Below are 27,602 nucleotides of genomic sequence, written 5' to 3' on the forward strand. Positions count from 1 at the left end.
GTGACAACAAGAAGCTTACCCAACAACTAAAGTAAGTATTGAGTAAGATCCATTTAAGAGTCTTCGTTTGCTTTTAATGCAAATTATAGAATCACTTTCAAAGAGACAGTGCTTGAACTTTTGTTCCTGGGAACTTCCCCAGGGCATGTTGAGTGCTATCAACATTTTAGTCAAACATACACACACACACAGGCGTACTTGCAATGCTGTCCTACCTTTTTGGGCTTCTTCAAATCTATCATTTTCTGCCAGCCACTGAGCGTAAGGAACATAGACCTCATCCTTAAATCCAGGGTGCTTTTCACACAAAGCAAATGCCTAAGTACCAGATAAAAATCATTCTTAACATGCTTGCTGAGAAACATAGCTGAACATAAATGATTTTCCAATTCACAAATACATCTGAGGAACTGTTCCTGATGGCAAATAAACAATGAAATCAAAGTGAAGTAGTTTGCCACATGTGGGTCTTGGGTTTCAGACCTGGTTTGCATTACAGTCAAGAACTGGTGCCTTGTGACAGAAATTTATCAACAGCACGCCATTTCAATAAGTAATGCTTCCCCCAGACAATTGAAAATGAATTCTGTAATCCAACCTTCCCCATCCTGGTGCCCTCCAGACAGTTTGGGCTACGACTTCCATCATCTCTATCTGCCACTGAACAGAGAAGCCGATTCCTGAGTAAAAATGGACTGCATAGATCCACTCAGATTTTGGTAAACTGCATTAGTTCAGTCATACAAGAAAATCCTAAGGGTGGCTTTGCAGTTCCACACAACAGGGAAAGATGGCAAAAGGGTAGCAAGCTGTGCTAAGTTGAATGTCATCTCCCGCGAACCATTCTCTCTTCCCCTCTGTTGACCTCTTTTTCTTGTGACAAAATGAGCCCCATGTGGCACAAAGATGTCACAGATCAGCATCTGAGGTAAATAGCTCACTGTAATTGAGGAATTCCTCAGGTGACAGGCTTCTCATGCAATTGGTTTATTTCTCCTCAAGTAGCAAGGTTACTCTGAAATGCATGATAGAACATTGACATGCACGCAACTTAAGTTATTAAAAAAGGAGAAATTTTGTTTATGCAATTGAAAAGATTTAAGGACTAGAATATATTCAGGATGCAGATACCCAGGGGATAAATGAGTTGTACTTACCTCATCCCACTGCTGAGTTTCCACATGGAGCTGTATCAAGGCCTTCAAGTCCCCAATCTTTGTATAGGTTTCCGCTGCGTAGCCATGGTTAAATAGCTTTTTGAAATAGTAGGCACACTTTGTCAAAGGCTCGCGCTCAGCTTTATCCAGCTTCCGAGCAATATCAATCAATCTAGATGCAGAAGAAGAAGACCCATCAGTGGCTATAAAACTCTTAGTTCTTGCTACCTCTTGAAAACATATGCATGCAACTTCTTGTACAGAGTTCTAAGTATGAAGGCAAAGCACTTTTGTTTACATGTATAGACCGGCAAGTTCCTTGCCAAACTATAAACCTGCCTGTTCACCAGAAAGGACTCCTGGACTGTAAGCAAAAGCTTCCAGCTACAAAACTGCAACTTCTAATGTGCATGGCACAGCCTTGCTACAGAGAATCCAGTCTGCAGCTTTGATGCAGACTCTGGAATCCTATTAAAATCCTAAGAAATTCATATTTCATGCATGCTTTATCTTCAGCAGTGTTTTCTTAAGACTCTGAAACCAACATTCAACAAATCAGAGTAATTATAGATAACCTTGAAGAATGTCCTTATAATTGTTCTTGTAATTTTAATTTTTCATACCATGGTTTTGAATTCTCTGTTGCTACTCATTTGATATGCTCAGAGCCACTTGGAATGCAATTTTGTGTAAAAGCAGCCATACACAAAAGTACAAACGAATGGATGAAGGCTTTGAAAACAGGGTTGCTGAACATGTAAATCACACAGGCACCATAATCTTCAACTATCTTCAGTTACAGATTTGTACAACAACTAGCACAACTGAGCCCCTAAGTAATTCAGGGGCACTCTACATCTCTCACTAGGTACAGACCCCATTCCCACTATGCCAATATAGGAATTCCCTCCCTCAACACGTGCAACCCATAGAGTGAGCACAACCAGAAGAAATTGGCAATATTTCTGCTGAACAATGGCAGCATATAGCTCTGAAAAAAACAAATCAAGACATACACATCAACCCAGCCCTGATCTCCGCAGATTTCTATGGCCTTCATGTGCTCGCCGGCAGTAATGTACATCTCCACAGCTGATTTGGGTTCATTGATGTTCTTGGCCCAGTCTGCTTGTTTTGTAATTAGCATCTTCGTATCTTTGGGATCTCCGGAGCCAAGGAATTCCTGAGTAAAGTGCAGGAGATGACAATCACGATGCTTCCTGTAGCATTCACTGTGCCAACTGCCCATTCCAAATACCCATTTCCCTACCAACTCACTTTTCAATAAACTCTGGTAACTTAATTGCAGTTTACATCACATGGGGAGTAAAAAAAGAAGAAGAAATTACTAAATCAACTGATTAGATTTAAGCATGACTGGTATTACAAAATACACAAGAACTCTCATAGTTTGAACACAGAGAAAACAGAATGTCTGCAGAAAATTCTCTGGAGGAAAAACCAATGAAATATCAGTTTTTGCCCGCTTTCCATGACTTGCCAAGAAAAACGTCTGTAAATAAAGTTAAGAGACAGGTAACAGTTTTCTCGAAACAGGTCAGTCTTACAATTTAAGACGTCCTAAAGCCAATGGATTCAATTATGAAATCTGGTTGAAAACCATAATGGCAAATTTGGCTTACTTAACAGCTCTTAAGGAAAGGATTAGCAAACATGTGAGACTAGAATGTGATAGTTGACCCAAACACTTCATTAATTGCAACATTACTTTTTACTAGTGTTCTCCTACGAGTGGCTCAAGAGACAGAGTGCTGGATTTTGATGAGGAAGGTCTCTCAATCAAAGAGCCAGGAAACATGGTTTGCACACCTCATGCCTCTGATTCAGTTTTTGGCATCTCTGTGAAGGGGCAACCGCCTGTGATTCTGTAAGTCACCATGAGCTTGTACTCTCTCTCCTAGGTTCTACATTTACAAAATGGCAACCAAAGAGGCCTAAATTGCTAGACTGTTTTGAAAACATGTATTACAAAGACCGTAAAGCACCTCTGGTTTTTAGAAAGATGTAACACATTTGACACAAACCCAGATGTTACTAAAATACTTATGGCACAGTAAAGGAAAAGTGCCTATGGCCGGGTACCTGTTGTGCTAGTTTAATGTTTGCTGAATGAGAAGGGCTGTGAATCTGACACATATCTACCATACAGCCCTATCAGTTGATACCAGATGGCTACAACCTATTGGATTTGGGGGTGGAGGGAACAGAGAAACACAGAAAAGAAACTGATCAGTTAGGAGGCCACAAAAAGTGACAGAAATCCTGTTGCTCGAAGCAGAGTAAGCACATACTTAGAATGGGACACAACTGTAACCAAGCCTGCAGGGAATCACATCGTGTTGGGTGAAATAGTGTCGTAAGTCATCCTGGCACATCCCTGCAGCAGACTGGTTTTAATGTACAGCAATGCAAGGAAATATATCCAGTTGCTAGATTGTACCACACTACAAGACTCTAAGGTAGAGCAGAACTCAGCAGAGATCAGACACTAAGTGGAATGAAGTAACCACTCTGAATTAGTGTGACTGGTATATAGCATCATTGCAGCGAATGTGAGCCCAGAACAGCATTTACGGAACATTAAATTCAATTCTGCTTAAGAACATCCTGCTGTTCTGTGGGGTCCAGTTAAAAATAAGAGCATTTTGTTTTATTTGACTGAGAAGAAGCTGAACCAAGAAATGAGAGAGACAGTGTTTGTTTTGTGTAATTGCGTTTTGTAGCTTAGATCACTGAAATAAATTAGAAGCAGAAAGTTCAGTTTCCTGAACTGCAATAAATTACTTGTGAGTTGACAGTAATGTGTGATTTGGTATACTGATAAGAAATCTAAGGTCCCATATGCACATGATCTCCAGAGCTGTCCCCACAGTATAGGATCCCCCCTCCCAACTACGAACTGTCCAGGGTCGTTTGAAACTATCAAGGCTCAAGAGACAGGCTCTGCAAATGTCTAGTAGCCTGAGGGTAGCAGGCAAAAAATAAGAATCTGCATACTCTTTTAAAAAGCAGTACTGGCAAACCAAAGTTCAACCACTGAATAAAATTGACTCAGTTTAGTTGCTCTTTTGTCCATGAAGTTAACTTCATTACATGCAAATATGTGTAATGAAGCTCTGGCAGCTGTGTGATTTTTTTAAAAAAAGGAAAAGCAGATTTCAAGAGGAGGGATTTGGAGTGAGGGAGAGACTGAGAGGATGGGGAAAGAGTTAAGTAATCCCTTATTGCTTCTTCATTCAGAGCTGCTATTTGTTTAACATTAAATAAACAGACTGAAAACCCAACTTTCAGGGCTTAATGTGTATAATATGTCATTAGTCTCTATATGAAGCTCTGCTACCCTGAAAAGATTTCATTTTACTCTAAGCTGGTTCAGCATTGTGAAAATTCTTATTAGCATGATGACAAATTTCTACTCTATGAATTAGATTTCTGCTTCAGAGGAGTTTAAACACAAACCGATATTAAGACCTTGCAATTTTTAGTCTAACTTGCTAGAGAAAAGCAGTGTTGCTCAAACACTGACAATACCATCTGCATTTCAGATGACCTTTCCCCCCTACAGAAAAGAAATTTAGAAATATGTGCGCCAAGGCAAAGCTTATGTCCAGTAATGGATGAAGCAAGTCTGTAACGAGTGATTAATGAGACTATAAAGCGTACTGATTTTCAAGGTTTTTGATAAGAAAAATACCACAGAATACGTTAAAAGTCTGCAACATAAAACTTATGAAAGTGCATGTAAAACTGTCACATTCTTCATATTGTGTACAACTTATTTCTACATGGGAATTTGATTTGCAGACGTATACAAAAACAACTTCAGGGTTCATTTACAGGATCAAAGGAATCAAAGATTATTTCAGAGGCTGTTAACTGGTATTGTGAAACTTGCTGAGATATAATGGGAATCCCAGTTTTTAAAGCACGTTCTTGCACAGTAATGCAGCACAATACCACCATGTGGGTTCCTAAGACTGTACAAAGAACCCTGTCGGGTCAAGTCAAAGGTCCACCTAGACCAGCTTCCTGTTCTCACAGGGGCCAACTAGATGCCTACGGGAAGCCTGGAAGAAGAGTTTGGATTTGATATCCCGCTTTATCACTACCCTAAGGAGTCTCAAAGCAGCTAACATTCTCCTTTCCCTTCCTCCCCCACAACAAACACTCTGTGAGGTGAGTGGGGCTGAGAGACTTGAGAGAAGTGTGACTAGCCGAAGGTCACCCAGCAGCAGCATGTGGAGGAGCGGGGAAGCAAACTCGGTTCACCAGATTACGAGTCCATCGCTCTTAACCACTACACCACACACTGGAAGCAGAACATGAGTTCAATAGCACTCTCCCCACTTGAGATTCCCAGCAACTAGTATCCAGAGGGACACTGCCTGCAACAATGGAGAAGGCAGTACACAGCCATCAGGGCTAGCAGCCATTGACAGCTTTATCCTCCAAGAATGTCTCTAATCCGTTTTTGAAACTGCCCAAATTGGTGGTCATCAATTCATCCTGTGGGAGTGAATTCCATAGTTTAACTGCATGCTGTGTGGGAAAGTTCCTGAGAGGTTAGTTACTTAGGTCAGTGATATTTACCAGGAGTTTCCAGAAAAGAAGAACCAAAGAAAATGCACACGCCAAAAGGAAACTGCTTGATTCTTGGACGCCAGAGGCCGTTTAAATAAACACCCCATAAATCACATCCATGTACCTTTGCATAGTCAAACATGCGCAAGTCAGTGTACATATCAAGAGCCAGGTTTTCATGTCCACTTCTTTTGTACAGCTTGGCTGCTTCGTGGAACTTTCCTTGGTATGCATAAACATCGGCTAGAAACAAGTCATTGTTGCTCTCTCCACGCTTCTTCCTCTCCTTAAAAAAATAATAATAAAGGACAGGAAATGTTTTAGCAAACATAATCAGGCAGGAAACAAGATTGGCTAGAGCCACTGAAAATATTAAGCCGTGATTCACAAAGCTTTTAAACTGGATTACTGACGCATAAACGGACTTAGCCCTGCTAACATCAATAGCACCATTAGTAAGCTTTCTATGTTGTCTCTCTCCTGCCCCGCCCATTCAATAGTCCAGTAAAAAACAGAAGACATCCCATTGTAAGATATAATTTAACTGAACATAAAAGTCAAGGCAGGCTCACACCTTAATGCAGTACCTAAGAAGAACATAAAATGAGCCTGTTAGATCAGGCTGATGGTCACATAGTCTAGCATCCTGTTCCAACAGTAGCCTGTGGGAAGCTTGCAACCGGGACGTGAGCGCAACAGCCCACCTGAAATTCCCAGCAACTGGAATTCAAAGGCATAAGGTTTATGACACAGCAGTAAAACACAACCATTGAGGCTACTAGCTGTTTATAGCATTGTCTTCTGTGAATTGGTCTAATCTTCTTTTAAAGCCATTCAAGTTGGTGCCCATCACTGCCTCCTGGAAGAGGGCTAACCATCATCTAACTATGGTACGGGTGAAGAAGCATTTTATCTGTCTTGAAATTTCCAAGATGTTCTTAATTATATATTCCTATTATAATCCTATTTACCCCAAATTTCATTTCTAAAAATACTTTTAGTTCTCATAAAACTTGAAAATGAAATGTCTCCAAATAAATGAAACCCAAATTCATCATGTTTCTCATTCCTTATTATTTCTAATACAGATTATATCATGAGGCAAACAGCTGCTAAGATGTGGATTTCAGGAATAATAATAATAATAATAATAATAATAATAATAATTTATTTGTACCCCACCCATCAAACATTAAAAACTTCCCTAAACAGGGCTGCCTTCAGATGTTTTCTAAAAGTCAGTAGTTGTTTATTTCCTTGACATCTGATGGGAGGGCGTTCCACAGGGTGGGCACCACTACCAAGAAGGCCCTCTGCCTGGTTCCCGGTAACCTCACTACTCGCAGGAAGGGAAACACCAGGATACTTAGTAACATCCAGCCAAGTCGTACTTGGAGGAGACCCATTGGAACCAATGGGCTCAAATTACTTTGGCAGTTTTCAGTGGATGTACATTGTGGATGACCAACCTTGAGTATCACCCACAGACTGGTGGAAAGGCTAAAGACAAAAAGGCTAATGACAGCTCTTTTGCAAAAGAAACTTTTGTGCATCTCAGAATAAACATTTTGAAACACGTTCAAAGAACCGCAGTTTAGCACTATCATGTGTTTCGCCTCAAGATAGAATGATAAAGACTCTCCTCCCTGAAAGAGAGGGGAGTGGTTGTGGGCGGGAGCCTGAACACCGCCCCTAGCAGGGGGCGTAGCCCCCTGCCTCTAGCTCACCTGGCTGGCGCTCACGCCCCCCCGGTGGCCGTCCAACCAGGTGCCGTGGGGGGCGTGTCCAGCAGCCTTGATGCTGCAGCGTCAGCCTTTCCCCGGCCTCATTTCTCTTCGTCGTCCTGTGCGAGTCACTTACAAGCAGTAGGCACATGCAGGTTTCCCAATGCCAACCAAGATCTGAGAGGTGACATCAATTCTACATTGGCATGATATGTAGACAAACCCTTCACAACACATGTCAAACCTTGTTCCTACCAATGCTTACTGCAATGTTGCTCTTGTCTATAGTCCAAGGCAAATGCAACTTCAAAAGGGTTAGAATTCCATGGATCCATTGCAATATATCAACACTTTCAGCATTAAAGATGGAAGAGTGTATTTGTGATGTTTGGTGTCTACCAACCAGACAAAAAAAGCTTATAAGGAAATGGCTGGAACCATCTAAAGCTCTTTCAGATAACAGTTCTGTCACATGAAGGACTGGGTTGAAACTTAATCAAATGAAATGGTGCCAGTCATTGAGGCAAAGAATCAAACACGATGATCCATGATCAAAAATTCTTGAGGAACTCACTGGCAAAGAACACAGTACAAAAGGCAGCTAGATACTGAGCAGATCAGTACTGAAATGATCAGTACTGCAAAATACAAGTTGCTTTTATGCTTTTTATTATGGCTACAGGAGGACTCTCATCCCCATTCTCCCAAAGGCAGCAGAGAGCGAGTGGATCACCAAGAAATAAAAGCAGATGTTGTATCAGATGAAATGTTTCCCTGAGCTATAAATGTCTGAGACTGCGCTCGGATAACCCTCAAGGAGTTAATAAATTGTTACCCAGCACCAATTGATAACTTGTAATTTAATGAAAGACTAAATACGGTGGGAAAGTGATCACGTTTTAGTTTGGCATGCTTAAGAGGTGTCCCTGGAACAATGCCAAAGGTGCTGATCTACCAAACGTCTCATTGCCCTCCTGCGTGCCAACGAGAAATTATCCACTTGCAGTTGTTAAGAAAGCTCAGCAGATTCCACCTCCACTGTTCACATTGTAATCTTCGCATTTCTGAGTTAAGATCAGTTCATCATTATGGGTATCTTTTCCCCAGACAACCAATGAAACCCCTTGGTGCTTCACAAAAGCAAGGACTGTACTGGCTTATGCGTGAGAGAGATAACACAAAGAAACCAAGAAGTTGATCGAGATTGCCCAAAGCTCTGATACAAACACGTTTGTAAATATGACCTAAAATAACCATAATACTAAGTGGGCCACTATGGCAACTACATGAAGTAGACTTTCATAGAATCATAGAATCATAGAGTTGGAAGAGACCACAAGGGCCATCGAGTCCAACCCCCTGCCAAGGACTTTGTTTTTAGCCTTTTCAGTTTTATCTGTGTTTTTGTATTTTTATCTGTAAGCTGCCTTGAGTCCCAATCTGGGGAAAAGGCAGGATATAAAAAAAAAATGATTATGATGATGATGATGATGATGATGATGATGATACAGACATACAAAACTGCTACATAAAACAGTTTCCATGGCAGGATAAATGTGAGTTTAAGAAGCAGGGCATTTGGTCAATGAAGTTTACAGGTGTGACATTTGCAGCTGAACCTACTGATCCATGACTGGACTCTTCAGTCTGCAGTGGAAATTGCAGTGCAAATTAGTCCAAAAGAATCCTGCCAGTCGACTGCCTTACAAAGACAGAAACACACGTATAAAAATGCTTGAATTTCACGTGGGACATTAGGATCCTGTTGTTCTGCAGAAGCCCCTTTGAAAATAATACAAGTTATGCCAGGGTCTTTGGACTGTGCATTTGAATTCATTGAAAAATCTCAGTTTTACCTTTTTAAAATATGTGAAAACAATTGTTAAGAGCAGTGCTCTTTTTCTAGAAAAAGAGGTGCCAGAACTCACCATGAACACCTCCCTTGCTCTCTTATAATGGCAATGGCATCTACCTGAGAGGTGCCAGAACTGAGTTCCGGCTGAAAAAAAGCCCTGGTTAGGAGCCCAGGTGATGTTTCTGAAGTGTCCTAGTTTGTACCTACAATTGTCATCAGCCTTTCTACTAAATTTATCTATCCACTCCCTTTCTACCCTGCTCACTTACTGCCCCATGAGTCCTGTCCTTCCTCCTTCTCCAGTACCTGCCAGGAAAGAAATACAAACTGAACACATTTGAAAAATGTGTATTATTTACATTTGTTCTACTTGCTGATATGTGTGATTCTTGGCAAAGCTCTTACAACTTTGACAAGGTTATGGAAGGCACGCAAAACGAATACAGAGACACGAGAATGAAAGGGAATTTCAAGTGTCTGGTAGCCTTACATTTTATAGTATAATGCAGATTTAATAACCAAGGTTGTAAACATCAGAAAGTGGTGGTGTTGCTTTTATTTCTATTTTAAAAATTAATGGTCACCATCTGCACTATCAGTTTGTTGTTATGGTGATCAACAGCATGGAAATGCCTATATTTTTAATTAAGTACTTTGCATTTTAAATTTAATAGTTTCTAGTTAAGAAACATGGCACTGAGCATAACTTTTTAAAAAGTTGTCTCTGACAGACAGCTAAGAATAAATTTTAATGAAGAACTTTCAAAGTCACTACAATGGAATAAAAATATCCTTCAATGGGATGGCTACATCTACAATGAACTTGCCAACATGTGAACTAAATCTACGTCTTCAGGAAGGACTAACCTTAATTGGTTGCCAGCTATTATCATCATTATCATTATCATATTATATTATCCCTGCCCATCTGATGTGTGTTGTATTAGTGGAAATAAAACCACTTTCCTGTCATGGAAAGATGCTTTCTTGGAGGAAATGTGCATATCGTCTGTGTGTGTGTGTGCTCACACTCATGCATATGCCTGCACACAAGTGCTGTCAGAATCCAAACAATATCAGTGGCTGTTCTAAGAACACCACATACTTTTAAAAGCAATGGTCTTAATAATATTACTCAAATATTCTCAAAAATCTAAAAAGAATGATTGGGCAGACAACCTAGGTTTACCACTCTAGCTGTTCAAAGTAGCACTTTGTCTTTCAATCCTGTCAGAACCGGTAGCGGGATCGAAAGATATTTATGTTATTTAAGAAGCACAGTGTGTCGCTTACAAACTTTTATTCCTCAGTATTTTTGGCATTTACATCACTCATGCTGAAAGGTGACCTGGCTATATGCAAGAATTTAATAACTTGGTATCTTAGAACAAAGGCTAAAATATACCACTCAATATGGTTCCTTGTGCATATTCCTCTTTGGAGAGGGGCATTTGCCACCCTACTCTTCTTCCCTTCCCTTCCCTCTCCTCTGATCCTCCACAAACATCATTTGGAGATGGAAATGGATACCAACTAAACAATTTCAAACCCCATTCTCTCTGGCCTATTTCTCAGTGTTCTACAAAGCAGCAACATTTAATTTGGAAAGCTGTCACTCTGTCCATTCCCACCCCCCTCACCTCTCTTAACAGAATCAATCTCCAGGCATACCGAGCTGATCATTCGTGGGAAGAGAAATACAGCCCTCCCCGCTTGAGAAAAACTGGATATAGAGATTAAGAATTGGTCTGTCAAAGAATCCTAACTGGAATGCTAAAAAGAAAGTGAATAAATAAATAATGAAAAACAGTGGGTTGTCCCTGCAAGGCTTTCCGCTTGCACAACTGAACTCCTCCTTCCTCTTCTTTCCCTGTGTCCTCCACTTCCCACCTGGCTCACAATATGCCCTGGATGGTGGGGGAAATGCCAGAACAGAATTGGGGGACATTTGAAGGGAGGAGAGGGAGGCGATGTTCCACTTAACTGGAATTCCATTCAGGATTAGTAACTTAGGTACTTTATGGATCAAAATAGTAACTGCTAGCAATGAATATTGCCGTAGCTTGTTGAGTGTTCAGTGCCTATCACCTAAACAGAAACAAATTATTAAGAAAGGCGGAACAAAACATGAATGTGATTGGTGGAACCAACTGATAGCAGGCATTAAGAATGCCATTTTCTGAACTCTTGCTGCATTTGCAGAGATCATGGTTTGGCATTAGCTAGAACTCTAAACCTGAGTGCTCACCGGAAGGACAGATCGTGAAGCTGAGGCTCCAATACTTTGGCCACCTCATGAGAAGAGAAGACTCCCTGGAGAAGACCCTGATGTTGGGAAAGATGGAGGGCACCAGGAGAAGGGGACGACAGAGGACGAGATGGTTGGACAGTGTTCTCGAAGCTACCAGCATGAGTTTGACCAAACTGCGGGAGGCAGTGGAAGACAGGAGTGCCTGGCGTGCTCTGGTTCATGGGGTCACGAAGAGTCGGACTCAACTAAACGACTAAACAACAAGAACTCTAAACCAAGTGACAGAGGCTGATTCCATTCTAAATGTATCCTGGAGATATTTGAAATAAGCAATGTAACATCCAGACTTGCTGAATGCTTAAATGTTACAAAGTCAGTAGCCCAGTTCAGATGCTGAATCCCCAGCTTGCCTCCACCCGTCCTTGGCATGCATATACTCATTTAAGCAATTAACTATTCTTGCCGAAACAGGAAATTGTGTATTAATACTAGCATATGAAGCAGGATCTTAAACCACATGCAACACTTAGCCATAGTTTAGTGTTGCATGGATAAGCCTCGATGAGCCTGAGCAAAGCATCAGTGTTGTGTTCACACAAACAGGAGGATGGCTACTGAGTTTACTTTCAGTCTCAAGGAAGCTTGAGCTTAGTGTTAAGTGCAACCCAGGAAACCTGGTTCAAAACAATCAGCAGTTAATTAAACAAGACAGGTTCATAATCCACAGTTTGAAGTTGACTTGCTTAGCAACTAAGCATTGTTTGTTTTAAACCAGGTTTCCTCATCTGCATGTAAAAATAAGCCAAGGTTCTTTGGAACTGAAAGTAAACTCAGCAGAATGCCTCCTCTCAGCAGCAGAGAGGAAGGGTTATTGAGCAAGGCTCATGCCGAACACAGGCTCCCTGAGGCTTGTCCATTTAGCGATAAAGAACGGTCTAGCATTATGTTTGTAGCTGGCTTAAGATCCTGGTCTGTAAACTGACATTTCTCATTTTGGACAAACCATTTAATTGCAGTTTAATTAAACCAAAATGTTTGCACTGGGGAAGTAAGGAGGGAAGAATCAAGGAAAGAAAGAGTGCGCAATCCTGTTGTTCGTTCCCAGGGATAAACTAGGGCAGCCCACAACAAAAATTACTTCATTCTGTCTACACTGGTAGAGTTTTGCCTGCTTTCCATGCCAAAGAAGCACATTGCTCACAGCTTTCCCAACATTATGTACTTTTACTGTGACTGGACGACCTAAAGAGAAAGCAAACAAACTCCAGAGAAGTGTTCCAGTCAGTGAGCAAGCAAGTCTAGAATGAAATTCAGTCCACTTGTTCTGCACCTAAAGAGATATGCAAACACACCAAGTTGCATGTGAGTATATACTATTTTATTATATATGGTTGTTGCTCCCTGCTCCTCAAATGTGCAAAAAACTAGCCTAGCAATTCCAAACCACATGCAATTGCCCCACTTCAAGATCATAAAACCTAGCTGTACTAAAATTTATCAAATGGCTGCTGAAAGTTATGCTTATGCCATCTGGATTAAAAAGAAAAATTAATCTGACAAGAACATAATGAAAAACAGGATTTGGCAAATGTTTCTCTCTAATTAGTGGCATGTTATCTATGAAAGGAAGGTTTAATGTTATAGCATGCATACAGAATGCCAAATTACAAAGGAACATAGGGTGCTGCCTTGTAACAAGTCAGACCATTGGTCTATCTAGCTTTCCAGTGTTCCAGGACAGGGACATTCCCAGCCCTACCAGGAAATGACAAGGACTATACCAGAGACCTTCTGTGTGTGAAGCAGGTGCTCTGCCACTGAGCAACAGCTCTTCTCTCTAAACTACCCACATTAAGCTAAACAACAGTGCATATATAGCCACTGTGGACTTACATTCTGAAGCACAGGGAATTACAAGATAGGGACTAATCTGTCATCCATCTCATGGGGTATCTAGCATGAGGCAGGAGAGCCCGTTTTTGCTTCCACCTCTCTCCAATTAATTTAGTGCTGAAGTCTTACATCCCACCTTTTTTGTTGATTGTCGGTGTTTTGAATCAACAGAATAGCATATTCTATTCTCTCCCAGCCTCCCAAGCTTTTCCTTCCTTAATGTAGCTCCCTCATGCATCTAGAGGATTTATCCTACAGGATACAGAATCTCCCCCCATGTATCTTAATGGTCTGTCTGACACACAACCCTACAAAGTATACCCCCCTACTGCATTTTATCTTTTGAATAATCTGCAAGTGCATTGCCAGAGGACTAAAACAAATCTCAAATGATAAAGGGTGGGGACAAATGACTAATTCTACAGATTCAGACTCATTTGAGATGCCATTGCTCCACATCTCCCTTTACTTTAATGAGAGAAAGGCTAGATATAAGCTCCAATGCAGAAGGCTGGATATATCTGTCATTTCCTGCCCTGAAGGGTCTTTCACAGCACCCTAAATGAATTCTATCAATTCAGTTTCTTCTATCAAAAGCAGAGAAGTGAAACTGACAATGGCTGCTCAACTGGAACTTGGGGTGGCGGTTGCAGCCCGGTGCGACTGCGGCCCGCTCCTGGGGCCATCCACACTGTGGTGCCACCATTGGAGGACACCAGAGCCTCCCCCTGTGCCTTCATGGCTTAGCAGGACTTGTCCGTGAGAATGGGCCGATCAGAGGACAGCTGGGGGGCAGGCTTGCAAATACTGGCAGAATCCAGAACCTCCCAGCTCAATTCAGTTTCTGCTATCAAAAGCAGAGAAGTGAAATGGTCAAAGCTTTTTCACAACACTCTGAAAAGGGGGAGCACATAGCCTTGAAATGGAAAAAACAAACCCACAGCTAAAACAAAATTAGCTTGATAGAATGGGAGGAGGCAGATTTACTGTTTTATGAATCATACAACAGCAGAGCAACAAATTAAAATGGTGCTGGGAATCAGTAACATCAAGTATCTTTAGATACACCAAGCATCCAGATTCTGCACAAAAAAAGCTGCTGTATCAAGAAATATTAAAAACACTGTGGTTTGGGCGGTTAGAATAATGCAGCATCTCTGCAAATGACATGAAATGTCTGAACCTGGCACATTTATGGAAGATAAATCCATCAGTAGCTATTATCCATGCTAATTAAGTGGACCGTCCAAGTAAGAGGCAGCAGACCTTTGAAAACCAGTTGCTGGAGAGTTGATGCCCAGCTTGCGAGCTTCCTGGAATTGTCTGGGAAATAGGATGCTTGGCTGGAAGGAGCTTTGGTCTGAAGGAGCCAGTAGGGCTCTTCCCATGTGAAATGATTAATAAAATATACCTTTACTGCATAGAACTGCAACTGAGTGGGAATTCTTTAAAGCACTATATGTGACCCTGGGACCCTGCTATCGATCTCTTTTCATTGGATCTGCCACAAGCAAGTTAACATACTGCTGGGCATATACTGCTCTGACCTAGCCTCAAAATAAGCCTAACATACTAACTGGGGACATTTACACAAGAAAGGTTTAAAATAGTTCCAACCATTTCGGTAGCCATTCTCAAACCTAGACTTGGCTGTCCCCATCGCTACACACGAAAAGTGTAGTCTGCACAATTCAAGGTCCCTTGCCATTCATTTTCAGGCATCATAACTAACCCAGAGATTATGTACAACAATAGGACAGATGGCGGGCTGATTCAGTAACGCAAATACACTTTTGCTCTTTCATAGTTTGTAAAAAGAATGATAACTGTGGCATTCCTTCCTGCATCCAATGTCATCCATGTCAGTAGTAAACTTCCTTTAAGCACCGTGATAAAACAAGGACATTTTTGCCACCAGTGGCTGCAGAGAGCAGATTGCATCCCTACACAAGAGACAGGAACCCCAATTAACATCTACATGAAGGATTCCCTTTAGACTTTTCATTGTAGACCCACATGTTTTACATTACTACGACATCCTACAGGAAGGTCAGAGTGGTGATAGATTTGCTTTTCCTTTAGATTCTTCTTAGTAATTATTCTATAATTAAAAAATCTATCAAGTCATGGGCTAGGAATTTGAACAGGTTAAGAGCGCAACATGAAAGTTGCAAGCCCCAAATTTTACTCCCATCTGTCGCTGATTTGTCATGTGACCTTGGGCAAGTCACAGTACCTCTGTGCCAGTTGCCTGGTCTGGAAAATGGAGATAAAAATAATTACCTATCTCAAGAGGGTGATGTAAGACTTAATTAATTCCTATTTATAAAATACTTTGAAACAAGCCATAGGAATCTACAGCATTATAATTGAATATTCAAGCCATTCCCCATTTTTTCATTAAGTTTCTGTCACAAGAGTGGATCAAAGTCAATACATATCAATCATCATTCCAAATCAAAAATACTCAGCATTTTTTTTACTCTCAATAGATTCATTGTCCATTTAACATTCTGTTATATGGATACTGCAACGAGTAAGCTTTTTCCTTAATTCACATTTTGCATCCCCCTATTTTTTTCTTTACCTCAATGCTGCTTATCAGTTCTAGATACTGAAGGTCTCGTACTCTGGTAAATGCCTATTGAAACAAAGAAACAAAAATGCATCAGCAATGTCCTAATATTGTGTAGGCAAACAATCAACAGGTATAATATATTCCACATATACTTAGTTATGGTTACTTGATTACTGTGTACCACAAGTGGCAGTGAATTAGATTACTATTTATACTTTTTGCATGAGCTAAATATGGAGATTTAAACAGAATATCCGATATAAACATAATGCATGCTGTGCAAAGCGTTGAGTTACACAGAGTCAGGTTGAGACAAGCATATTTTAAAAATGCAGCTCTGTAATAAACTTAGCCTCATGTGTATAGATACGATATTAATTCAGTGAAGGGGGAAATGTATTTGTGCAGTGTATAGCCTTTATTAAGAACGGGACCCAATGTGTCATGTACTCTTGGGATAAAACAACACACAAATCTGGCAGCAAAAAAAAAGATGGAACTGCCTTAGTCATTATCACTGAGGATAAATTATAACCAATCTATAATAAGCAGGTATCATTTAAAAAAAATGAATGTACAGCAATACTAAGATTGCATTGGCCAGAAACTGGAAAACAACAGGTCATACTTTAAAACAGGTCAGACCACTAATCTACTTTGTATTCAAAAGACGGAATTATTGTAGGATCTCTTGAATGCACTAATTAAGTATGGGCATAGTCATGGAAAGATAATTGGTCTAACACTTGATCCCAAATGCATTAACTGGAAGCAAGTACCACTGAAATCAATGGGAATTTCTTGTGTGTACTGACCACAATTCAGTGGGGCCCAAGAATAAACACATCGTCAGAGCTTTCCTTCCAGTTTTTGTTGCAGGAGGGCAGAGAGCCAACCACCTATCCAGCCACTGCTATGGAACCGGGGGTGGGGAGGCAAAAATGAATAAATTAATACATTTCTGGGCATCCTAACAACACAGGCAGTTCCCGTTCACTGATCCTTTAGCTCACGGCTAAAGTTAGGGATCAAGGTACAAGGCTACAATCCTTAGCCCAATTAACACTTGCCACTGAAGTCGATTGGCATCTTCCCTTGCTGTTTCTCTCCAGTTGAAGACAAATTACAGCAAGCTTTTATTGTATGTAGCTGCTTCCATGTTCAGGTTTGAACTGCTGCCCTTTGGTTACTTATCTTATATTACTGTCTTTAAAAAACTGTAATTTCTAAATATTGTAAGAAGCCATGAGTGGCGCTTTTACACCATAAAGGTGAGATATTGCAAAATTCTTTGAGGCTCAACAACAGATGTTGAACACAGACAAGATGATGTTAATGCTTGTAACATGGATGCTCCTGGGGATATGATCTACTTGCGATTCGTGGAACACTGGTGGCGCTGCTGAATCAGGTGTGCAATTTGTGCAAGCACCTGCATCCAAACACAGTACAGGGGGAAATACAGTAGCTATGGCTAGGAGGTTCCTTTGTCAGCTAATCTGAGACACCTCCTCTATCCCTTCCAAAGAGACTGGAATTTAGCCACTGTCAGCCATGCCATTACAATAATGAGATTTGACCAGGGTTAAGCATGCTGCATGGGGCTTCCTTTAAAAATGTTTTTAAGGAAAAGTTGTTATCTTTCATCTTTATTATCTTTAATCTGTATGGGCTGCCTTGTGCGCTGTTCTATGATATAGCATATAAATTAAGAGGAGAAAAGTTCAATAAAAAAAAATCTCAAACACTGTAGCATTTAATAATCTAATCTGTGACATTTAAGAATATAATCTCAACATACTAAATAAGTCACAGCTATTTACATTTCTATAATCTGCTCGAATAAATGCAGTGATAGCTCCTCATTTATAGAGATATTTAATCTAAAACAAATATATTGTGCTTACACAAGGATAGTTGTGTCTCTCTTTTTATGTATTCTGGAAGCTGCTTTTCTTCATGCTAATCTGTTTTAATACTTAGTGGACAGGTTACTTAACATCTTCAAGATGATAAAAACAACCTCCCTTTAAACTACTAGATCTAATACCCTTTCTTTGACCAAGTTATAGGATAAAAATGCTTTAAGAAATAAGAAGCATATATTGAGTTTTAGTCAGTGGTGGCTTTCTAGGAAACACTCCTGCTTGCACAAGGCAAGGCTCTTGTTTTTCATCAATTGTCACTACAGTCCCCCCCCCCCCATTGATAAAGCTGCTCTTGAGGGTCAAGGGAATCCTCTGGAACAGTACAGGATACGGTAAGGAGAGTTGCGGTAGGTGATGGTGGTATCAGTGAAAATCAGATGCCTCACCTCTAGGAACAGAAACATCTTTGCACAAAGCCACTTCGGGACTACTATTAATGAAAATTGTATCTAAACTCTGCATATCAAAGCTCTGTGAAAATGATAATTAAGAAAGAGGGACACACATTTGAACAACTTGGTATTTAAGCAATACCTAGTCTTAATTTCAAAAGAATCCCCTTTATTTAATAGAAGGTTGTTGAAGCAGAAAGACAAATGATGAATAATGGTCCCAGGGCATGGTCTGAAGGGACACACTACAGCAACCATGTTGGAAGTGAAGTAGATCTGGTTAGTGCCAGAATGGGAGATCATGTGGAAACTCCATATACTCAACCTTGAATTCCATGACGGGACAAAAGTGGGCAATATATTTGATCAGCAAGTACATTTTCCCACGCTACGTCAAAAATAACTTGCAAACAGGTTAAGTATGTACAAATGTTAGGAAACACAATGTTACCTAGTCCTAATGGCAAGGGACTTTACATTAGAAGGAGAAGAGAAAGAAAATGTGCTATCACTTATTAGGTTTGTTTACAATGTCCAAGGCCAAGCCCATGCAACTCCTCACCGCCAGGATGAGAAGACACATGTGCTCCAGATGTTAAGAGAGTGCATACTGTCTGGAACATGTGAAGTTTGTATACCCCCCTCCCATAGACACACACAGGAGGGCATTTAAAAAGAGATGTTCAAAGCTTTTCTGAATGAGAGAGAAATAGACTAAATGTCCATATTCAAAGCTAAAGCAGTTCACAATGGAGAGAAGAAGACTGGCAAAGAAATTTGTAACTTTTGTTAAGCAGGCTTATTACGTTACAGCAAAATAAATCTTTACTGCCACATAGTGGTCAACACAACCAAGGATGGGTGAATATGGGTGATTTTTTTCTACCCATAGTGAAAAGTGCTGTTCTAATTAAACTTACATTTAAATCATTACCTATCACTGGAATTCAGTTGGAATTTATAGATTCCTCATGCCTTTAAAAGCCTGAGTAGCAAAATGTATGTGCTAACCCTTAGTCCATTAGATTTTCTGCATTCTGAACAGAAATAGAAGAGAACAAATTACGTGTTTTCACCATGAATAATTTTTTTAAAGCACTCTGCTCACAGTTCTTAGTGATACAGCTGTGTATGTGTGTACAATTAGTCTACTCTAACTGCATGCCAATACAAATTGCAGAAGGTTCAGATATGAAGCTAAAACACTTTACCTTTTTAGCAGTTTCAAATTCGAGTCCTTCTAAAGCCTCCATAGCCAGCTCTTTCCAATCTGTGTCAGTTACTCCTAAACAAGCAATCTTATAGGCTTCTTTGAACATTTTTCTTTCCAAGTATTGATACATGGGTGCTGACTGCAAATTGAAAAACCAAAGTAAAGCATTAAAATATTAGTGTGATTTCCTACCCTTGATAAACTTCCTATCATATCACAGCGGCTATAACTGTAGGGCAAACCAAATTTTCTGCATTTCCCACTAAGATGCTATAAAGAAAATTTCAGACATGACAGAATACAATAAAAGAATGTAGCCCCAATAATGTAGCCCTAGTACCCCAATTTGGAAATCTGGATGTCTATCATTTGCTGGATCAGGAACTGAAAGACAAGCATCCGATTCAAATGTCCACTGGACTACAAACCAAATAAAGAATGCCACCCATCTAAATGGCACTGCTTTCCATAGGTTTCATGTTTGAATGTGCATCTCCATCCACATTATGACAGAATTAATAACATATAAGTACCATTTTAAGTGTGATTATTTGGATCAGTGTTCTTTCTCTAAGAGCAGTATTCACTAAAGAAAGCTCTTCGACAGATGTTTACCAAGAATTCTGTACAAAACATTTCATGTGTAGGAAATTCCAAAACACATCCCCTGGCTAACTTGTTCTGTTGCCAAACTGCTCTTGCAGATAGCATTCTGTTTTCGCTCTGTCAAAGCAACAGAATGCAATTACTCTATCACCATTTACGGCAGCCTTTTAAATGTTTGAAAATTATTCCCGCTCCATGATCCCCTTTAAAATCCCTTTCCTTAAGGCTTCATTTGCACCCATCTATAATTTAAAAGATGTTTTCAAGCAACTTCATTCTCCTTGTGCTAAAACAAATCCATTTTTTAGCTGCTGGTGGGAAATCCATGTTACAAAGCAAGTGCTAACGTTCTCTGTGCTAATAAATAAATTAAAATGCATTCAACATTTTCTCCTGCCTCTTGTATTATATGCTATTTCATCTCTGCTAAACTTTTCCGTCTTCCCCAGCACGATAATTTAATTGTGAAATGCAAAACCCAACATGATCCCATGTACACATCTACTTCTATAATCATCTAGTTGAAAGAGTCCTGCATGGGTCTAACCAGTGCCAAACAACTGAATTTCCCCCATCCATTTCTGGTTGACAAGACTTCTTACTATTACAGCCCAAACAGTAAAGGGTCTGGTGGCACCTTAAACGCCAGAGAATATATTACACCATTTGCATTAGTGAACTAGGTTCACATCATCAGATACACGAAGTTCTCCCCCATATTATAGATATATATTGGGAGTGGGGGACCCTTTTCAGCTCAAAGGTTGCATTGCCTCAGAGGGAACCTCCTAAGGGCCACATTCCAGGGGCGGATGGTGCCAGAGACGAAGATGGGTGGGACATCAGATGAGTACAGCAGGCTATATTTCAACCATGCAAAAGTCATCCATCTAGTTATGCAGGAGACATTATTGCAACTCAAGGATTCATTCAAGCCAGGCACAGAGCACAACCAGTGAGGGGTGTGGCCTGGGGAGTGTCCTAAGAACCTTGGATAGTCACATTGAGGCCTGTGTTCCCCACCCCTGGCGTACATGTATACTCTCACACACACAGGCTGAAGTAGGATTCTGAGAAGTGAGGTTAGAAGAAATGCAAAAAAGGATCTAATTAACAGGGCTAATTCACATTCACAGTTCTTGATGACACAGACCTCTTACCATTACTAAGCCAACTAGCACAATAAGGGAGCAATGCTATAAACAAGGAACTAAGGGAAAGCAAGCCAGTGTAAATTAAGCCAATGTAAAGTTATACCGTATCCAAACTCAGCTAAGCAGCAGGGCTGCGGCTGTTACGCCTATGTCTGGCAGAGGAAAAACAAGTCTTTAAAATAATGTTCCATGGCCACGTCCTAAGTGGCCTTAGGATTCAGGCTGGGTCCCCTCTCCCTGGTCTCACACCCACCAGGGCTCCAGAATTACGATTACGATATCTTTATTGTCACTGTCCCATGCAGAACAGGGAAATTGAAGAACTACATAAAACTACATAAAACTACCACAAAACTACATAAAACTACTACAAAACTACATAAAACTACTACAAAACTACATAAAACATTCAAAAACCCCTAAAAACTCTAAAACCCCATTTTAAAATACACTATACTATAGAGACCTCTTATGCTGCGTTTAGAACCAGAATTGCATTTGCATAGAAACTGTTTCTCAGGCAGCTAGTCCTGGCCTTTATAAGCCTATGCCTTCTTCCAGAAGGCAGAAGCTTAAAAAGATCATTTCCGGGGTGCGTACTATCCGGCGCTATCTCTGCCGCTTTCTTATGGCACCTGGCAGCATAGATTTGATCTAAGGTGGGAAGAGTGCACCCAATTATTCTCTCTGCAGTCTTTACAACCCTAGATAGCATTGTTTTCCCCCTGGCCGTGCAGCTCCCAAACCACACACACAGACCATAAGTTAGTACGCTCTCCACAGTGCAATGGTAAAATGCCATCAACAGGTCCTTTGAGAGATTGTTTTTCCGGAGGATTCTCAGAAAATATAACCTCTGCTGTGCTCTCTTCACCAGGTCTTTGCTGTTCTCTCCCCAGGTTAGGTCGTCTCTCAACTCCATTCTCAGAAATCAAAACACCGAGACCTGTTCCACGCACTTCACCTCAATAATAAGTGGCTGAATATTCAATTTACATTTCCTAAAGTCCATAATGATCTCTTTTGTTTTCTTTAAGTTAAGGAGTAAGTTGTTTTTCCTGCACCACTCCCCCAACTGCTCAACTTCCTTCCTATAGGCCGCCTCCCCCTCTCCAGCTGTGATTAAACCAACCGCCATTGTATCATCTGCGAACTTAATGATCTTATTACTGGGGTATTTGGGGGCACCAGCTGTATAGAGTGTATATAAAAGCGGGCTCAACACGCACCCCTGTGGCGTCCCCGTATTCGTGATGAGATCTGCAGAGACGTGGGAACCCAACCTGACCCTTTGGGAACGGTTTGATAGAAAATCTAATATCCACCTGCACAAACATGGTGGAAGTCCCAGGTCTAATAATTTGGGCAGCAATCTATGCGGAAAAATAGTATTAAATGCAGAACTAAAGTCTACAAATAACAGTCTCGCATAGTTCCCTTGCTTCTCCAAATGAGTGTGGACAGCATGTAAAGCCATTGCCACAGCATCCTCTGTGGATCTCTTTGCCTTGCACGCAAACTGGTAAGGGTCAACTCCCACTGGTAGACAAGATAAGATGCCACTCCTTTTGCAGGACTTACACCAGACTTGGTTCTGCCAAGCATGCTATACCTGTGTATATTATGTTGAGCTACGGTTGGAAACTTAACCCTGACTAAGCTGGAGTTCTGCTGCATCCTAAACTCATTCCAGAGGATCTTGTCATAGGATTGCCCCTTCAAGTGCTAAAAATCCTTTGTTTCAGTTCAATCCACAAGTGACATTACTGGACCTCTTAGCAGACTGTAATTCATTAGTTTTACTTTGCAGTCTCTGTTTTAATTCCCTTTTCTTCAGAATGGCCACTTCAAGGGCATGTACATTGTCCCAGAATGCTGAAATGTTCCCCCACTGGCTTCTGAATATTGCCATTTCTGATGTCAGATTCGTGCTGATTATTCTTTTGTGTTCAAATTTTCCCTTTACATAGAAACTTGCCTAAATGGCATTCGCAACAATGCTGGCAAAGGTCCAGTTTATGATCAGTCATGAACCTTACATCCTCTTCTGCATGTCTACCATCTTTTGTATTTGTTTTCTACACACAATTACGTGTAAATAGAATTTTTGCTGAACTTTATAGTACACTCAGTCAATATGATTTTCATTTCTAATCCTATCCTCCTATCCTACACTCCAAAATATAGATTGGCAGAAAACGAAGAAGTAATTGTGACAACTTTGTTGTCTGCTCTTATTCAAGTCATTATTTAAAAGGGTGACCACCAGCTCCAAGCCAAAGCTCTATAAAACCCCCTCAGTTTCTCTTCCTTTAAATGTAAGCCAAGTGGAAAACAAGTGCATTCCAAAATCCTTTAATTTTAGGAGTGGCATTTACTAGATCTTTGATCATGTAAATGCAAAACAGCTAAATTTAAACCCCAGTTCTGCATTCTTTCTGCTAATGTTAGTCAGTTGTGAATGGACACATAGTGCAAAATCAAGCACAAATTCCACCACCATACTTTTTAAAATTTCAAACAATACAAAGAAAGGCATTTCCAAAGTAGTCCCTACAAACTTAACGGTCTGGTTTGTGTCTCGCCTTAATAAGCTGAGATGTGCATGTACCTCAGGCCTGCACACTTTGTTCTCATGTTACCCCTTTTCCTTCTTAGCATGCCACAATTAACTCAGGATTTTTTCAGTTAATTATTTCCCTTTTTGTTCAGATCAAGAAACTATGGCTGCCAGGATACAAACAAGCAAGGATCTTAACCCAACATCAAACCATGAGTTAAGACCATGACTTGTTTAAATTCTGGTAACCATAGTTTCCCTGCTGGAGGTAATGGATAACTATGATAAGCTGAAGACTTTGAGTTAATTGCAGTGCACCAAGGAGGACGAAAGGCATGGCACAAGGATGAAGTATATACTCACAAGGCTTAAGCATAGGTTTACTTATTAAATTGTAATAAATACATCTGAACTTGACCATTAACTGAACTGTTCCTGTAATCCAACACAGTGCAAGCAACCTTCCATTTGCGCAACCAGATTTTCCTTTCCTCTCTTCCCAATATTTGCAGGCCCTACAAACTTCTGGAGTAGACTTTGGGGGTGCACAAAGGGTTGCAATGGGGAGAAATGGAAATCCTGTTGCGGAGGTCTGTTCTGCTGGTAGACTGACACCACCAGCTTTTACTCATTATATTAAATACTTCAGTGGCTCTATTGCTAGTACTTTCCATCATGTCCAAACAATTGTTTTGTTGAGAACACCGTTTTCTTAGGGAAAAATCACATTTGTTGTTGATCTAAAATGTTTTGAAGAACACAACTGGTATGTGAACAAGTCACAAGCAAGAATGTGTAGGAGAATAACTGGCATTTGGCTGGAACTTCACCAAAGCGAAAGAAAAAACAGAGCAAAGTTACCTATAACTATAGTAATAGGAGAAACAGTAGCATTAAAGTGAAAGCATGCCATGGAATAATATGCAATAGCAGTTGGTAATGCCAAATTTTACTAGGAGTTTTCTTGTCTACCTGATTTTATTCCATATTGTTGGGTTAAATGATTAACCCAATAAACTTTCGCCTACCTCTCACAGGACAGTGAAAACTATCCCGTTCTCCTCCAAGCACAAAACTACAGACATTATTATGAAAGGAAGGCCAAAAAGCTGGTGGAGAAATATTTTTAAACTCTATTGGACAGAAAGTAGACATGTTTCAGGAGCACTTAAGATAATGCTGACATCAGCAACAAAAAGAATTAATGAACAAGATTAAAGATTACCTGGGGAACTTCAACAGCAGTCATGGAAAAAACATGGAGACAGAAAATTTTGGAACCATTGTATCCCACAACGAAGCCCTGAAGTTTCTGCTGATGGACAGGAAAATTACTAGCTTTGATGTTGAGATATCCACCACCAGAGAAACAGAGCATGTCCTCACACTGTGTGTTCCAAGCCACGCTGTTAGCATTGGGTTCCTAGAGGATGATCAAATAAGATGCAATACAAAAAAATGAATGGTCTTCATTTATGGTACATGATCATGCTTGAAGAAGGCTTGGCAGGTCAACTTGGACTTCCTAGAGGGCCACTATTGATCTGCTGGCCAGAGATCCCCCACCCTCTTTTTAGTAGATAACAACTCCTATTAGCTACCCAAGCAGTCTCACTAAGGTTCCTTTCTCATCCTTTTGGGAAACTTTTCTCTAAGATACAGGGTGACAAAGGAGCAGTATGATAGAGCTATTTCTCTGATTTAGCTCTTTGCAATCATGTGGCTAGGGACGCAGGTGGCGCTGTAGGTTAAAGCCTCAGCGCCTAGGACTTGCCAATTGAAAGGTCGGCGGTTCGAATCCCTGCGGCGGGGTGCGCTCCCGCTGCTCAGTCCCAGCGCCTGCCAACCTAGCAGTTCGAAAGCACCTCCGGGTGCAAGTAGATAAATAGGGACCGCTTACCAGCGGGAAGGTAAACGGCGTTTCCGTGTGCGGCTCTGGCTCGCCAGATGCAGTTTTGTCACGCTGGCCACGTGACCCGGAAGTGTCTCCGGACAGCGCTGGCCCCTGGCCTCTTAAGTGAGATGGGCGCACAACCCCAGAGTCTGTCAAGACTGGCCCGTACGGGCAGGGGTACCTTTACCTTTAATCATGTGGCTAGGGCTAGACAAAGGGAGGGAAAGGATGGAGTTTCCAAATGTTTACCTGAAAGAGCAGCTCTTTGGTGTTAATATCATACACTAGACAGGTGTCATTTTCATCAACCACTGCCAGCTTGTTTCGAGATGCACTCATATCCAAGCAGCGCACAGCTGTGGATTGTTTCAGCAAGACAATTGCAAAAGGATTGTCTACAAATATCTTTAGAATCTGGATGTGATTAAATTCAGAGGGTTAATAAAATACGTCTTAAAAGCAATACTATTTTTATTTGTCAGTCTCATGCACAGGAGAATACAACTCAGGAGAATAATTAGTCTAACAAATTTAAAGCAGACTGTTCGCTTTTGCCCAAATTACTTCCTTGATTATAAATAATAAAAATAAAAACATGAGGCAAGATGATGGCTAGGTTTAGGGTCACAAGAATCAGAAACAAAAATTAACTCCACACTTTGATTCTTTCCCCCCAAAAATTTAATATTTAATATAAAAGCAGAAACAGCTTCCTGGGGGGGGGGGCATTAGTTTCCCAACAGGTGGGTCACTTTGCAAAGTGGCAGGAAGGTTGATGTGGTGGAAACATACCTTGGAGCCAATCTGGCACAGTGCAACAGCACCCTGCCAATATCCCTGCCACTTTGCCTCTTCCCCTCTCCCCACTGGTAAGCAACAGCAACCAGCTTACCAGGAAGCTAGTGTAGTAACTTCATCCAAAACAGTAAGCTGCAAGTAGTCTATGTTGCTCTCTACAGCACTTTACTGAAGTACGTACTTTTCCCTAACTTATTGCAAACCAGTTCCTTGAAACTCATTTTCCATTAAAGGAAAGAAGTGGTGAAGGAAGCTTTTGATTAACTGTCGCTTTCTGTGAACATGTAATTCTTGGTAACCATCAAATACAGAACGTGCAAAAAACTAAAAAACATGTCACTTAAAGAGCAGCCAAAGACACTAAGAAGCATATATGCAATTTCAGCCTATTGACTGGGCCCTTTAGCATCTAAACCATCTCCTTAATGAGTACAAATTTCACAAAAGCCTATGAACTTAATCACAAAAGGTCACCTGGCCATTCTTTAGCCCCACTAAAAGTCCTTCTCGGCCTGGAGGTCCACCAATTACTTTTATGTACCGAATGAGAGACTCCATCAGCCACTCCCTTTCTTTAACACCACTGAATGAGAGGCACTGGAGCCTTTTCTCCTAAAAAAGGGAAGAACATGTTACATTCTCATTAAAGTAATTCTCATATCTCTCAGCCTAACAGTGCTGTACACATGCCAGGCCTTTTTCATGCTAGGCAGTCAAGGTACAGATATCAGTCTGATTTGCAACTCATCAACCACTTACATTGCAACAGGTGAGGAAATTTTACACAGGGGGATAGTGAGGGGGGCCTTAGTCCCAGAGGCATGAATTTGAGGGGGCGCAAACCAAGCATGCCCTCCCCCGGGATTCCCATCCCACCCTGCCTGCCGCCAGGCGTCTCTGAGCCCCAGAGCCTGGCCTCACCACCGTGTCCCCCTTGTTGAATGGCTGCACGGCCAGCGTCGGGGGAATTTGCCTGACAAGGGCCACATCATCCAGC

General features: G+C 40.9%; 1 protein-coding gene across 2 annotated transcripts in view; it reads right to left on the reverse strand.

Annotated features, from left to right (window-relative positions):
- The window catches only part of IFT122 (intraflagellar transport 122), a 60,471-nt gene that overhangs the window by 13,978 nt on the left and 18,891 nt on the right, over nt 1-27,602 (reverse strand). For both annotated transcript variants that reach the window (XM_079964496.1, XM_079964495.1), the window contains 9 exons: nt 27,080-27,217; nt 26,057-26,221; nt 25,139-25,336; nt 19,592-19,732; nt 16,070-16,123; nt 5,884-6,045; nt 2,174-2,340; nt 1,158-1,329; nt 216-318 (listed from right to left, as the gene is read on the reverse strand). In XM_079964496.1, the coding sequence (XP_079820622.1) occupies nt 216-318; nt 1,158-1,329; nt 2,174-2,340; nt 5,884-6,045; nt 16,070-16,123; nt 19,592-19,732; nt 25,139-25,336; nt 26,057-26,221; nt 27,080-27,217 (1,300 nt within the window). The remainder of the gene's footprint in view (nt 1-215; nt 319-1,157; nt 1,330-2,173; nt 2,341-5,883; nt 6,046-16,069; nt 16,124-19,591; nt 19,733-25,138; nt 25,337-26,056; nt 26,222-27,079; nt 27,218-27,602) is intronic.

This window comes from Podarcis cretensis, assembly GCF_951804945.1.
Source record: "Podarcis cretensis genome assembly, chromosome: 2".
Taxonomy (NCBI): Eukaryota; Metazoa; Chordata; class Lepidosauria; order Squamata; family Lacertidae; genus Podarcis; species Podarcis cretensis.